The sequence below is a fragment of the Gigantopelta aegis genome, chromosome 5 (assembly GCF_016097555.1).
Source record: "Gigantopelta aegis isolate Gae_Host chromosome 5, Gae_host_genome, whole genome shotgun sequence".
In the NCBI taxonomy this organism is placed as follows: domain Eukaryota; kingdom Metazoa; phylum Mollusca; class Gastropoda; order Neomphalida; family Peltospiridae; genus Gigantopelta; species Gigantopelta aegis.
The window spans coordinates 21,021,550-21,037,130 of NC_054703.1; the positions used below are offsets into that span (position 1 = coordinate 21,021,550).

Genomic DNA, 15,581 nt, shown 5'->3' on the forward strand with positions numbered 1-15,581 from the left:
CCTCACATCTAATCTACCTGCAAGAAAATGGGGGATCACATACCATTTAAGAGATTTGATTAATGTTTTTAATAGCAACCGTCATTTTGCTGAAAATTGCAGTTCCATTTTTGGGGGTACCCCGCATTAGTTTCTACCTCTGGTATATACTGCATAACAACTGTATAACAGATAAAAGTGTATTTATTTATTGTCAATGGATAACAGTATTTGCACAAATAATCAATGTCACATATTACTACCAATCACACCCACAGCTGCTTTTACACCATGAATATTTGACGGTGCATCTCCTTTGACCCGGAACTCTCTTCTTTGGTACTGTGCAATCTAGAAGCATTGGTCGACAGAGACCATCAAGTACAGACAACTGAGGACAAGTCTGCAAGCTTTGGTCGACTGAGACTACAAGTTATTGAGTGCTATGTTTTCTGATTTCATTTTCATCTGGAACATTAATTTGATTTTGTTTTTTGAAATTTGTGATTTTAGTGCTAACCAAAAACTGTTCCCGTTTTTATTCTTTGATGAACAGCTTACAGTGACCCTCTACTTTCGAAGACACAGCAACATTTTCTAATCTTTTTGTCTCTGAACTTTATCCAGGGCTCGAATTTACAGATGGCACTGTCAACAATTGCCTTATAGCTGCAATATGAATTGCCATAGGTCGGGGACCTTACCAATGGCAGGTTGTTTTTTTTGCAACTGGATAACTATTCCCATCCGTTGAAAGGATAATTTGAAAGATTTATTTTCGCTTTTATTTGTTGTAAATGTTACTGGTTTAAAATTGTTGTAAGCAGAATCAAAATTGCTGTAAGAAAGCGTTTTGCCTTGGGCAAAATTATTTCAAAATTGCTATTGGTAACTAATTCCTAATTTCGAGCCCTGTTAATCTGTGATTTTATAGAGCTATCTGTCTCAAGATAAGACGAGAACCACTCTCTGTGACAATGTATACAACTGTACACACGTGTGTATGTACAGCACAGTAATTAAAAGAGCTGTCCTGAGTTTGTTGCAGTGTTATTCCATTTTTTAAATATTTATTTTCCCCCAGTCCATTCTGACCATGTCAAGGTTGGGGAGCCTTGAATTCATGGCCTTACATCAAAGTAATATAATTTATATACAAGTACATATATCTAATTTGTGGTATAATAATGTTATACAGTCATATATAACAATTTGATACATAAATGCATTTGTAATGTTTCTGTATAAATTAAAGATTGGTAAAAAAACCAAAACAAATTGCTATGATGCATATAATGGAAAGGACTGGGAAATATAGGAGAATAAAAATCTTTTAATGATTAAAATTACATACTAAATTTAGTTCCTTGTTTAGAATATCAGTGTCTGTATTATTAGTGTGCTTTTTGTTGTCCTAAATGTTAGTAAGTCAACCTAACTGGATTTCATCTCCCAATAATTTTGTGTGTACGAAAAATAGACATATTAGGAAATAGTCAAGTTTGACATAATATAATCAGAAACACATTTAATAGCCACTGGTATTTTATGCACAAAAAGGTATTTAATATACAAATTAAACCGTCTCTGTTAAATCGGCAACACCATAACATGCAAAAAACTGAGAACAGTCCCTATAACAGAACACTAAACCTGTCTTTGAATTTATGTGACCTTCTCGATTTGATGAACCACCACACACACGAATGACGGCATTGACACACAACTCGTTGTAATAATAATGAATAGCCTGATTTGTAACAATGACATTTTCTGCCATTCCTTTCCAAGAGCTGGCGCCATTTCTTCCAGATCCTGGATCGTCCAATTTCCATTGCACACCTGTCGACTCGAAATATCACACAGATGTTTGATTCCGTTTAACTCTATACACCTCAGCAAAGTTAATTGCAGTTTTTTTTTTTTTTTTTTTTTTGTGGTTATTTTTTTGAGTGGGGCCTAACGTTTGCTGAGGTGTATATATTATCGAATTTTTGTATTAAAATGTACCAGTATTCGATTGTTTTATTTCTTTTGATTTTCTATTTAATTAGTAAATTTAGGTGTCAGAAAAATGGACATGGAAAGAATACTGTTACCCAATATTGATGTGTTTTACATGTAGTTTCAAATGTTTCCATCCACTGGTTATTTTACAGAATTTATCATTTGCTATAAAGCTGTGCTTTAAATAATTATTACTATTGCTTTGTTTGTTATATGTTTAGTGTAATATTTATAACATAATTATTATTGGTAGCTTTTAAAAATGATTTGTGTTTATATGATGTTCTGTCCAATACAAAATAAATTAATATAATATAACTTTTTGCTTAGCGTAGATTAATTTGTGTGTTCATGAGATGACCTCCCCAACAAGAAAGAAATATGCCGAACTCCACTAAAAATGCATCACTCGGATATGTAGTTGTAAAAAGGATACAAGTAGTTAAAATTTGTTTTGTTTAACAACACCACTAGAGCACATTGATTTATTAATCATCGGCTATTGTGATGTCAAACATCTGATGTATAGTCTTACTGAGGAAACCCGCCAAATTTTCCCATTAGTAGCAAGGGATCTTTTATATGTACCATCCCACAGACAGGATAGTACATACCACAGCCTTTGATACACCAGTCATGGTGCACTGACTAAAACAAGAAATTGCCCAATAGGCCCACTGAAGGGGATCGATCCTAAACTGACGGCTCATCGGGTGCATGCTTTACCACTGGCCTACATCCTGCCCGGATAGAAGAAGAAAACAAAAATGTATTTCACAGATGTTGTATTCTGGAAAGTAATTAATTACCCCAAAATTGTATACAAGGGTCAAGGTTATTGTGTTTTATAGCGTGTCGAATTGTTGTTAAATGGTCAGAATCTGAGTTGTGGCTAGTGACATGACACGACGCAGTCGCATTGTATAATGTGATCTAGGCTTTACAACTGTACCTTATAATGATACTTACGTGTCGAATTGTTGTTACATGATCAGAATCTGAGTTGTGGCTAGTGACATGACACGACGCGGCCATCCACTTGAGTCGCGTTGTATAATGTGATCTAGGCTTTACAACTGTACCTTATAATGATACGTATGCGTCGAATTGTTGTTACCATGTTCAGTTGTTCAGTATGCGTCAAATTGTTGTCACTCAATGTTAAGTTGTTATTGCCATAGCAATAACAACTGAACATTGAGTGGTGTGTTTGTGGGATTGGATTTAGCTCAGTCAGTTGAGTGCACACTTGAGGTGCTCGAGTTGCAAGATCGAACCACATCAGTGAATCCATTCAACTGAATAGTTTATTGTTTGGGTTTTTTATCGTTTCAACCAGTGCTCACTAACCACTAACCAACTAACAACTAACCCACTGTCCTGGACAGACGGCCCAGAGAGCTGAGGTGTGTGTGCCCAGGACAGCGTGCTTGAACCTTAATTGGATATAAGCACGAAAATAAGTTGAAATCAATCAATCAACCAATGCACCACAACTGGTCAAAGGTCATGGTATCTGATTTTCTGTATTTGAGAAAAATGCATATAAAAGATCCCTTGCTGCATTAGGAAAAATGTAGCACGTTTCCATTGATGACTGTCAGAATTACCAAATGTTTGTTATCCAGTGGCCAATGATTAATAAATCCATCTGCTCTAGTGGTGTTGTTAAACAAAACAAACTAACAATGCTTATGTTTGTCTGTGTTATAACCTCAAAATAGCAAAACTTACAAATTGGAAAATGCTGTTTAATGGATTCTGGGAAACTGGGAAACTCGTTTTTACGTGCCCCTATCCACAGAGCAGGCACCCCACACGGATTTGCCTAGACTTCGCCAGTGACTAACTCTGGAGCCTACAATTTGGAATAAAGGATTTAGTAATCGACGCGAGCGCGGACCAAATGCAGACACTTCGTAAACTGGAAGTTCACCGAGTAAGCCGTGCTCTGATTGGCTGAATTTCGATTCCTCGGTGAAGCCTGTATTTTACCTAAGTCTACAGTGGAGTTCAGTGTAACTATAGTTGTATTTGCTTTATATAGCTTCGTGTGCTCGTGTGATTCTTCCCAAATACGAAATAAGTATAGTTGTGTTTGCTAAGTCTTGTACTATAAAGCTTTTCGTTTTACAAAAGTCTTTGAAGAAACTATTGGTTACATTCTGCTACATACACTGTAAATATGCTACACCGTTTTTGTGATACTAAAACAGCGTTATAGCAAGTATAATCCTTTTTTTTTCTTTCTATATTACATACATAAACTTACATATGGTTTTATGTATTTGTTACAATGCAATAAACCAATTGTACTGTACCGTGTGCTACATACGTCAGTTTTTGTTCATTTCTTATATTATAATTATATTGTATTACATACCACAAACGGGGCCTGTGGAGTGTATTTGAATGTGAGGGTGGGGGTGGGGGATGGGTGGGTTGCTGTCAGTTCGATGGTTTGAGGGTCTGAATCTGTTATGGAATGGAGGGAGGGCATGCTCCCCTGAGAAAATTTTGAATTTCAATTGTAAAAGTAATTCAGCATTTCCAGCAGTCCAAACACAGTAACAGGGAAGGCAGAGGGCCTGATTGGTCGATATAAAGGATGTGGTATGTAGTGCCCTGTCTATGGGAAAGCATACAAACGATCCCTTAATGCACACGCTCTTGTAAATTATAGAAAAGTGGTCTAATGCTAGCTCCAGACTACCAACTAACAACTAATGAGTTATTCTCGGAACTGAACATACGGGTACTAAGACCCCTGGCCGCCATTGTTTATCACGTGACGCGGTGAAGCTTCTCCTTAGTTACGTATGGTTTGATAGTGAAATGAGGCAACTTTGGTCGATCATTTACAACAGTTAACGGTCGCAATGCCTAACACATGTTGTGCAGTTGACTGCATAAACCACAACATGATGTTAAAAAAAATATCGTTTTACAAATTTCCAAAAGAAGAGACTAGGCGCCGCTTGTGGGTAGGGTCATTAAAACGACAAACCTGATGGAATTCCATGGCTTCCTTCACAGAATGTGACTACATTGACTTTAATGTTGTTGCTTGTTGAAACCAACAGAGATTAATTTAGCAAACAAAATGGTTAAAGCATGTGCAGTGATAAAAATCCCACATTATACTGTAAATAAAATACACAATTCCATCATCTTCCATGAACCCGAACCCCCCCCCCCCCCCCCCCCCCCCCCCCCCCCCCCCCCCCAACAAAACGATGCATCCAGTTCTTGAATAAAGAGTATATTCCTTTATCATTAAATTTGTGTGGTCTTTATTTTTCCACTTAATCTTAGTTGCTTGGATATTATCTATACTTGTATTTATTTTGCCATACCACAGCTACTACATCTTATTTATTTTTTAATTTTAAAATAAAAGTTTATACTGCTAAATTACACACATATAATAATTATAATATAGGCCTAAATTCTTGTTTAAACTTTAATTATTAATATTTTTTTTGCAAATGTGTCTGTAGCAGGCCTGCAGTAAGAAAATATAGGTCGTCCCCCCCCCCCCCCCCCCCTTTTCTCTCAGTGTTTTTAGTATTTACTTTGGTGCAGAGGGTAAATAATGTGTGTGTGCCTTTGTTTCAGTATATATATATATATATATATATATATATATATATATATATATATATATATATATATATGCCAACTTTCTAGGGAAATCACTAATGTGTGTGTGTGTGTATATATATATATATATATATATATATATGTATGTATGTATGTGTGTGTGTGTGTATATATATATATATCTATATATGTATATGTATACATATACATACATACAATATATATATATATACATACATACATACATACATACATACATACATACATACACACACACACACACACACACACACACACACACACACACATTATTGATTTCCCTAGAAATTTGTCAAGGCATGGTAGACCAAACACTTTTGGGGCATTTTCACCATTTTCGGGCCACTTTTTTTCATTAAAAATACACAAAAATTATTTGAAATAAACATTAATGTAATTTATGTGTTTCCTTTAATAAATGAATGGCAAAAGATGTAAAAGGCATATTTTATTAATTAATAATACCTTTTTGTGCGTTTTATAACGGCAATTTTAGAATTAATAAGTGAAAAAGGATTATTTAATCTCAGGGCAGCATGGTGCTGATTAAGGCAAGATGGTGCTAGACTATTGAGGCATGGTGCTGCACCGTGCTAAAACAAGCTAGGGAAAACACTACACATACATATACATAAATCTAAAAATACATAAAAATCTATTCTATTGTGGATCAATGTAATTTGGTGGTTGTGGTACATTTGTAAATTTTACTTGTTCAACATAGAGGACTTACCTTTTTACATATATATATGTAGTTTCATGGTATTCTACAGTTCAGTGTGTGTGTGTGTGTAATCTGCTTTAGAAATTACCTGCAATAAAATGAATGGTCAACTGCCATATCTGATATTTGTTTTCCATTTTGAAAACACTGTTTGACATGGAGAATATAGCATTTAACTATCTCATTCATATATTTTCCTTGAATATGCTACATAAGTACATCTACATGAGGTAATTTAACCCGGGTTAAAAGCAACTTGGGTTAAATATGTGTAGTCTAGTAGAAGGCATACCGATATAGATCAGTTTATTAACAACCATATTTGCCTCCTTTCTCCAGCTGTATACTATTAAAAATTAGTTTTGTAGATATTACTTAAATTGAACTGCAATAACAATTCCAATACAGCACAAGACTAAACAAGAAAATATCTGCAATATCCATTGTGACTAGATATAAAACACCAATATTATACATATATATATTAACCATTATTTACTCAGGTAAGTTTTTGTGTTTTATTACTAAATATACCAGGTTAAACCCTATTATTAAAACATTTGCATGTTTCTTGGACGAGGTAACACTTATGTTTCATTAGGTTGTAGACCTCAACATAAAAATAACTGAGAGAACTGATTATTTGCTCCCTAATGTAGTTTATTGGGGGCAATTTAAAATATTACCATATTGATACTACATGTATATAAATTCACATGCCAAAGGAAACTATATTTATTCTCCTTGAAACTAATCTCAGGTGTGATGGGTAAGTAGAGAGAGATATTGCTACCCCTAGATGTCAAGGTCTGAGGATGGCTATATTTTATTATTGCTATTTTCTTTTTGCCTACATTCAACCGGTAAGGAAGGGCAACATCATGTGGTAATTTTACAATCTGAAAAAACAAAAGCATTTCATTATTTCAAGAAACTATTTTGTTGTATGAATAAAAGAATGTATTCAGTGGAACATACTGTTGCCAATACATCTATATAAGATATGACAATAATACTATTGTAATTTTGAACTTGTAAAGTAACAACTTTGCCATTGTTTAATCATTACATATTATTTGGAAATAAAATAATTATTAAATCATAAAAATAATTAACTTAATCATGCATACAAATTTTATTATAAATACAAATTATATATTTTGTAGCCCACATCATAATTATTATATTAATAATTATCTTATCATTTCAAACTTGTTAAAATTTATAATTAACATTACCTAAAAATTGCATCAACAAAAATTATATTCTGCCTAACCTGCCCTGTCCCCTCGACATTCAAAGTACACGGAAACACATCGGTACTAAATATAGATTATACTAATTCAGATTCCCGTTGTTCGTTTCTCTTATATGGCAACCCAAGCAGTTATAATACACATAAGACGTATTGCAACTATGTGTTAGCTACAGAAAATAAATGACAATATGTAAGGCATGTAAAAAGTTAATATGATAACTTTATTCTATGTAAACCAGTAATCACTAAGGCTTTGCTTCACCCCCAAAGACCCAAAGATCGGTAACTAGGCCGTGTAACGTCACGCCGGTTCCGAGAATACGACGAGAATGAGTTGTAAGAGCGCTCAGACTAGCAACTGGACAGCCGTAGAAGTGACAACAGAAAGTTGGACAACATTCTGCTGGCAGTTGGTAGTGTCACCTAGCATTACACAAAACGGTGGCAGAACGATGTTTCTGAATATTAAAACAGATAATGACAAAAGGGTGTTGTTTGACTTCAAGAAACTGTCCGTGTCCCAGTGGTAAAGCGCTCGCTCGATGCGCTGTCGGTGTAGGATCGATCTCCGTCGGTGGGCCCATTAGGCTATTTCTCTCCAGCCAGTGCACCACGACTGGTACATCAAATGCCGTGGTATGTGCTATCCTGTCTTTATGATGATGCATATAAAAGATCCCTTGCTGCTAATCGAAAAGAATAGCCCATTAAGTGGCGACAGCGGCTTTCCTCCCTCAATACAGATGTATTTGTGTAGTCCTTAACCATATTTCCGACTCCATATAACCTTAAATAAAATGTGTTGAGTGTGTCATTAAATAAAACATTTCCTTCCTTCCTTCTTCAAGAAACTGTCTGTTACATACAAGTATATACTGTAAATACAGAAAGTTCTGCGAACAACAAAGTACTGCGAAAACTGCGATGAACTAAAGATCGCAATACTTTCTCCACGCAGTATTGTCGTTGGTGATTTTTTTTCTTTCAAAAAAAAGAAAAAAGAAAAGAAAAACAAAGTATCAAAATAATTAAAAATCAGTTTTATTTAGTAATTTAATAATCAACCAGTCATAAGCAAACATGTTCAGTCTTTGTAAATTGCACAATTACTCACTTTGGCCTAGTAATCCTGCCAAACACCATACCCTGAGAATCATTTCTTTGTCTTTCCACAACTGATCCATGCAGGCCACAACCCACCGAGCATGAATAGGCCTGATCACACTTATTCTTAAGTCAACACCTTTGTCATTCTTTTCTTTCAAGTTCTTAGCTACAGTATCAGCATACCACTGAGTAAACCTTTCCTTCATGGCAGATTTAAAATCACCGTTCACGGACAGATCCACTGGCTGCAGCTCACCAGTGCAGCCAGCCGGAACAAATCTAATTTCGAATGACCGTTTGCGTAACAAGTCAAGAAAAGATTTGCATCTGTGGACATGCTTAGCTCAAAACGTCAGCTTGCCAATTAACTGAAAAAACACGTCTAAGTTTTCACTCCTTGCGGCTAATGATAAAACAACGTTATTGTGTTAAGTTTTAAATACAGTTCTATCAGCTGAGGTCGCAGTACTTTCTACACGCAGTTTTGGCCATTGTTGACTACTCGCAATACTTTCATGATGCAATATATAGTAGATTTACAGTACATGTATCTGTAATATAAAACAACACGCAAGGCTTTCTTAACAGTTTCCGATCCTTCTGATCGCTTCTGCTTCCGATCTGCACTGTAGACAGTCTTCTTCGTACTGCAACACTTCGCAGGGATATTCGTTCGCCCTAGTTCAGCCAGGAACTGGACGTAGCCCAGTAGTAAAGCGCTCGCCAGATGCGCTGTCGGTCTAGGATCGATCCCCGTTGGTGGATTCATTGGACTATATCTCGATCCAGCCAGTGCACAACGACTAGTAGATCAAAGAAAGAAAGAAATGTTTTATTTAACGACGCACTCAACACATTTTATCTACGGTTATATGGCGTCAGAAATTTTGAGAGGAAACCCGCTGTCGCCACTACATGAGCTACTCTTTCCGATTAGCAGCAAGGGATTTTTTTATTTGCGCTTCCCATAGGCAGGATAGCACAAACCATGGCCTTTGTTGAACCAGTTATGGATCACTGGTCGGTGCAAGTGGTTTACACCTACCCATTGAGCCTTGCGGAGCACTCACTCAGGGTTTGGAGTCAGTATCTGGATTAAAAATCCCATGCCTCGACTGGGATCCGAACCCAGTACCTACCAGCCTGTAGTCCGATGGCTTAACCACTGCGCCAGCGAGGCCGGTCTAATATAACAAAGGCCGTGATATGTGTTATCCTGTGTTGGACGGTGCATCTCTTGCTAAAAATGGTAAAATGTAATGGGTTTCCTGTTGGAATTAGTAAATGCTTGACATCTAATAGCCGATGATTAGTAAATCAGTCTGCTCTAGTGGCAGTGGCGGATCACCCCCCCCCCCTTAATTTTAATTTTTTCCTTAATTTTTTACGTTTGAGAATCCGAGAAATCCCTTCAGGAACGTTTGAGGCCTTTGGTCACATGTCATCCCCCTTAAATTGATTTTGTGGATCCGCCACTGAATGGTGTCGTTAACCAAAACAAAACTTTTAAGTGCAGTCAACTATACCATACAGTGTCCATACACACACCATACAGGGACGATAGTGTGTTTGTTTTGTTTAACGACACCACTAGAGCACATTAATTAATTATCGGCTATTGGATGTCAAACATTTGGTAATTCTGACTCGTAGTCATCAGATGAAACCCGCTACATTTTTACTAATGCAGCAAGGGATCTTTTAAGTGTTCTCTTGTGGCGTGTTCTCTTGTTCCTTGTTCCCTTGTACCCTTGTGACGCGCCACACAGACAATGAACCTTTGTTTTCCTTAGTGGCCGTTCCCATAGGTTGAACCCAGGGAACACGTGGCCTTGTGCACAGCACGTGCGACCTACTGACCAGGAACACAGGGAATGCACATGCTCATTCTTTTTCATACGGCACGAAAGTGAACAAGACATTTTTGCTATTATCAGTATGAGTGAAGGTGATTTAATTGAGGAGGTGAGGGGATATGAGCTGTTGTGGGATCCTAAAAATAAAAAGTACCATGACAAACACCAGCGAGAACTCGTATGGAGTATCATTCAAAAGAAATTTGGCCCAACAACAGGTGAGTTTTCATATTTACTACTTCAAAAGTAAATTGAAATTACATAAATTATTATTTCACGTTATACGGTGTCGTTTTTGAAGATACTGTGTTGTACAACAACAATTTATCTTAAAACATTTCATCACTTAATATATTTGAAAATCTAGTACCTAGGTCTAAGATAACAGTTTTCAAACATTGCGGTAAACATGTTCCATTTGCTAGAACACAGTGCCGTCTGGATGGGTAACAAAGTCTTTGATAGCGTCTCGAATGGCAACTGCCCTATCCGCTGCTCTCCCTCCACCCTGCCGTTGAAGGTGGATCATACCTCCTCCAAGGGGAGCTATTTCTTCATAAACAATGTCTGAACTTCGATCAATCAATTGTCCGTCACGACGACGAATAAAATTGTGAAGGACACATCCAGCATTTGTTACCATAACAGCCTTGTCTGGTTGAAGGCGCATAGCTCTCTGAAATATTTCGAATTTTTTCGCTAGAATGCCAAATGCACACTCTACAGAACGTCGGGCACGCGAATGGCGATAATTGTAAGCTCTTCTCATATCATCCATACCACGCCCTGGATATGGTTTCATCAACTGTGCCTTTAACGGGAAAGCCTCATCAGCAATTATCATGTATGGAATTTCCAGGTCGGATGTACTCACTCGAAAACCATCACTCGGAATGTTCAGTTTGCCATTATTTAACATTTTACACATGCAAGTATTTGCAGAAACTCCTCCATCGCTAATCCTGCCGTACTGGCCACAATCAGTAAGAATAAAACAGGAGTCTGCATCACTGAATGCCATCAAAACAATGCTAGGATAGCCTTTGTAGTTATAGTACATGGAACCAGCGTGAATTGGATTATACAAAGGAATATGTTTTCCATCCAGTGCTCCGATGGCAAAGGGATAATCCCAGAGTTCTCCAAATCGTCTTGCACAATTTCGCCAATCCTCAGATGTTGGAAGTGGCATGACCATAGGTTAAAGAACTTCCCACAGGACTTGGCATGTTGTATGCACGTGTCTTGCAATACCTTGTTTTGACGTATGGAAAGGAACACTCATAGATGCAAATGATGATCCAGTAGCCAGATGCCTATAAAAGAATAAAGAAAATGTTAACGAGGTTTATGGTTACCGGTTTTTTGTTTATACTGAACCTACGTTTTGTAACATGATGCCATTATATTTGAGAAATGATAATTATCTGATATCAAAAAAGTTTAAAAAAATATCTCTTTTAAATATTTAATTTTAAATATATTCACAATATTTTTAAATCTTTCATTGTTGTAGGCTGTTATGAATATATTATTATTATCAATAATCTTTTTCAGAGTTCAATGTGCAGAAAGTGTGGACAAAATTGAGACAGGCGCACTCGAAGGCACTTCTCTGGCAGAAGAAACTTCCCTCTGGCAATTGAACATCCAATCGGACATCATGGAAGCATATGGAAGCCATGTCATTTCTTATTCCAACCAAGGTGCCAAGAAACACGGTCAGCAACTGTTCAGTTGACGACGAAGGTGATTATAATGATGCCGATGGAATTGAAAACCAAAATGAAGACGAAAGACAGGATGGAGAAACCGCATCGCAGGCGGATAACAATTTGGGCGAGATATTTCCCGAACTGATTAAACCGCCAGCCAAAAGAGTGAACAAAAGTATTACCAATCCGAAGAATCACTTAAGACATGATAGAGCCAATGATACCGCCATTAGCATCAGTGAAGCTGCCAAGAACATCACACAGTGATTCAATGCATCCCCTCCAGTTGAATCGCACCGCTTGGGATTCTTTCGCTCGATCCTTCCTGAAGTTGATAAACTTTCTTCATCGGATTTCCTCACTTTTCAAATGAGTGTGTTGAAGGCCCTCTCCGAGCTTACGGTGCATACACCTCGTCCCCATCAATATCATCCCCAGTTTGGTTATACATCATCAGCCTCAGGGATAAGTCCGTATCAGTCATCGGAGTACAGCAGTACTTTATCTACCCCCACACAACCACCTACCTCGCAAGCGTATCATTTCATACCGATCGGCACATCCTACTCTGAAAATCAGAACTAACATGAACAATTCTTACCTTAGTGTTAAAATCAGTTTTTCTTCAGCTGTGATGGATTTGCGCCAGTTGGATCCGGCAGATTGAAGTCTGGGTAGAACAAGGCCCTTGAGTTCATTGTAGGATGCAGTACTCATACGAGTATAGCTGAAGAAGAGATCTTCATCGCCACACTGTTTCAAGGCCTGGAAAGTTCTGTAATATTCACCTTTTTCTTCCCGCATTCTATAAAATGGCCGAATCCAGTACTGTGGGCGTTGCCTAAACACGTTGTTTTTTGAGATGAGCAGCAGCGAGGAAAACAAATGCAATGGCAGCATCCTCCTCATCTTCAGTTTTTCTGTTCCTCCTTTCGTTATTAAAATATTTTTGTTATTTCCTTGAGTTTCAATTTTTTATGTTCAGTGTTTCTTTTATCACCTGCTTATAAGTACAATAAATCAACAGTGCACATACCACAGGGAACATGCTATGGAGACAGAGAGTACAAGACCAGGTCACGAGGTCACAATGCCACAAGGTCACAAGTTCACAAGAGAACACTCTATGGATACGGGGCCTTATATGCACTTTCCCACAGACAGGAATGCACATACCACGGCCTTTGAATAGTTATGGAAAAAAACAACCCCACAATCAGTTGAATGGATCCACTGAGGTCTTTCGATCCTGCGACGCAAGCACTTCAGGCGAGCACTACCGGCCTCGGTGGCGTCGTGGTTAGGCCATCGGTCTACAGGCTGGTAGGTACTGGGTTCGGATCCCAGTCAAGGCATGATATTTTTAATCCAGATACCGACTCCAAACCCTGAGTGAGTGCTCCGCAAGGCTCAATGGGTAGGTGTAAACCACTTGCACCGACCAGTGATCCATAACTGGTTCAAAAAAGGCCATGGTTTGTGCTATCCTGCCTGTGGGAAGCGCAAATAAAAGATCCCTTGCTGGTAATCGGAAAGAGTAGCCCATGTAGTGGCGACAGCGGGTTTCCTCTCAAAATCTGTGTGGTCCTTAACCATATGTCTGACGCCATATAACCGTAAATAAAATGTGTTGAGTGCGTCGTTAAATAAAACATTTCTTGAACAGTTGTGGAAAAAAAAAAAACCAATCAGTTGAATAGATCCACTGAGGTGGTTCGATCTTGCGACGTAAGCACCTCAAGCGAGCACTAAACCAACTGAGCTAACTCCCGCCCCTACAAGGATGAATTCCATAAATACAACCTCAGTGGACCAGCAGTCTTTGTCAACAACATAACTGGCTCGGTGGTGTCGTCGTTAAGCCATCGGGCGTAAGGCTGGTAGGTACAGGGTTCGCAGCCCGGTACCGACTCCCAGCCAGAGCTAGTTTTAACGACTCAATGGGCAGGTGTAAGACCACTACACCCTCTTTTCTCTCTCAATAACAACTAACCCACTGTCCTGGACAGACAGCTCTGGGCCGTAGCTAGGATATATATATATTTTTTTTTTTTTTGGGGGGGGGGGGGGGGGGGGGGGGTGGGGGGGGGGGGCAACTGAGTAGTTAATAGTCGAAAACTCCTTAAACGGTTAAGACGAGAATTTTCTTTAAGTTTCTATAATTTTTTCCGGACCCCCCCCCACCGCTAGCTAAGGCCCTGCAGTCCAGCTGAGGTGTATGCTCAGGAAAGCGTGCTCGAACCTTAATTGGATATAAGCACGAAACTAAGTTGAAATGAATGAAATGTCAACAACATAGAAGTATACACGGTGGCCGTGTTTATAGCCTCGGCTAAAGACGGCTGGCTTACAACAAGGCAGTCGTATTTTCTAGAGAAGGAAGGAAGGAAATATTTTATTTAACGACGCATTTTATTTACGGTTACATGGCGTCGGACATATGGTTGTGGACCACACATATATTGAGTGAGGAAACCCGCTGTCGCCACATCATGGGCTACTCTTTTCGATTAGTAGCAAGGGATATTTTATATGCACCTTCCCATAGACAGGATAGTACATACCACGGCCTTTGATATACCAGTCGTGGTGCACTGGCTGAAGCGAGAAATAGCCAAATGGGCCCACCGACGAGGATCGATCCCAAAATGACCGCGCATCAAGCGAGAGCTTTACCACTGGGCTACGTCCCGCTCTCCTCAACAACGTTGACAGCGGCCGTGTTTATAGCCTCAGCTAATGACGGCTGGCTTACAACAGGGCAGTCGTATTTTCAAGAGAAAGTACACCTCACCACATCTAAACTTTCGATATGATACCTTAATAATAATAATAATGACTAGTTACAACTAACTTAATTCCATCTACAGTCCGTCCCACAAAGAACGCTGTTTTTCATACTATGAAATGCACTACTAATTATTTAGTTCTGAGCCAGTTGTTAACCTAAATCACACACAAAAATAGTATATTTTTGTAATTTCTAAAACATTTTTACTTTTCTTCTTACGTGAAACCAAACTGAAAATATTTACAAAAAACATCTTTACAGAAGGATGGGACGGACTATAGTTGTCTTGACTCCTAGCTATAATCATTGATAATGGAGATCAGTAGCCTTGCTAAGAATATCTTATGCCTAATAGTAATAACAGTAGTTACACCCAAGTTAACGGCACATGGTTTGACTTTCTGGTATCATTAACATGCTCATAGACTCTGGATTCATATTTGATGCCCGCAAAAATTGATTTTTTTTTTACCGCGAACTAACGACTTTAGTCAAAAATGAC

At 38.2% G+C, this 15,581-nt stretch overlaps 2 protein-coding genes across 2 annotated transcripts in view; one reads left to right on the forward strand and one right to left on the reverse strand.

Annotated features, from left to right (window-relative positions):
* LOC121373388 (pyruvate kinase PKM-like) overlaps positions 1-1,133 on the forward strand; it is a 39,422-nt gene extending 38,289 nt beyond the window's left edge. The window contains exon 14 of the transcript XR_005958076.1: positions 258-1,133. The gene's annotated coding sequence lies outside the window, so the exon portion shown is untranslated. The remainder of the gene's footprint in view (positions 1-257) is intronic.
* Positions 1,134-10,994: 9,861 nt separating this feature from the next.
* Positions 10,995-11,765, reverse strand: LOC121372999 (protein ALP1-like). The gene has a single exon (XM_041499439.1). It carries the CDS (start codon positions 11,763-11,765, stop codon positions 10,995-10,997), a length of 771 nt encoding a protein of 256 aa, XP_041355373.1.
* Positions 11,766-15,581: the final 3,816 nt, after the last annotated feature.

Bases quoted from the DNA above. Each gene is read 5' to 3' on its own strand.
- LOC121372999 (XM_041499439.1), bottom strand. From the start codon at position 11,765: ATGCCACTTCCAACATCTGAGGATTGGCGAAATTGTGCAAGACGATTT.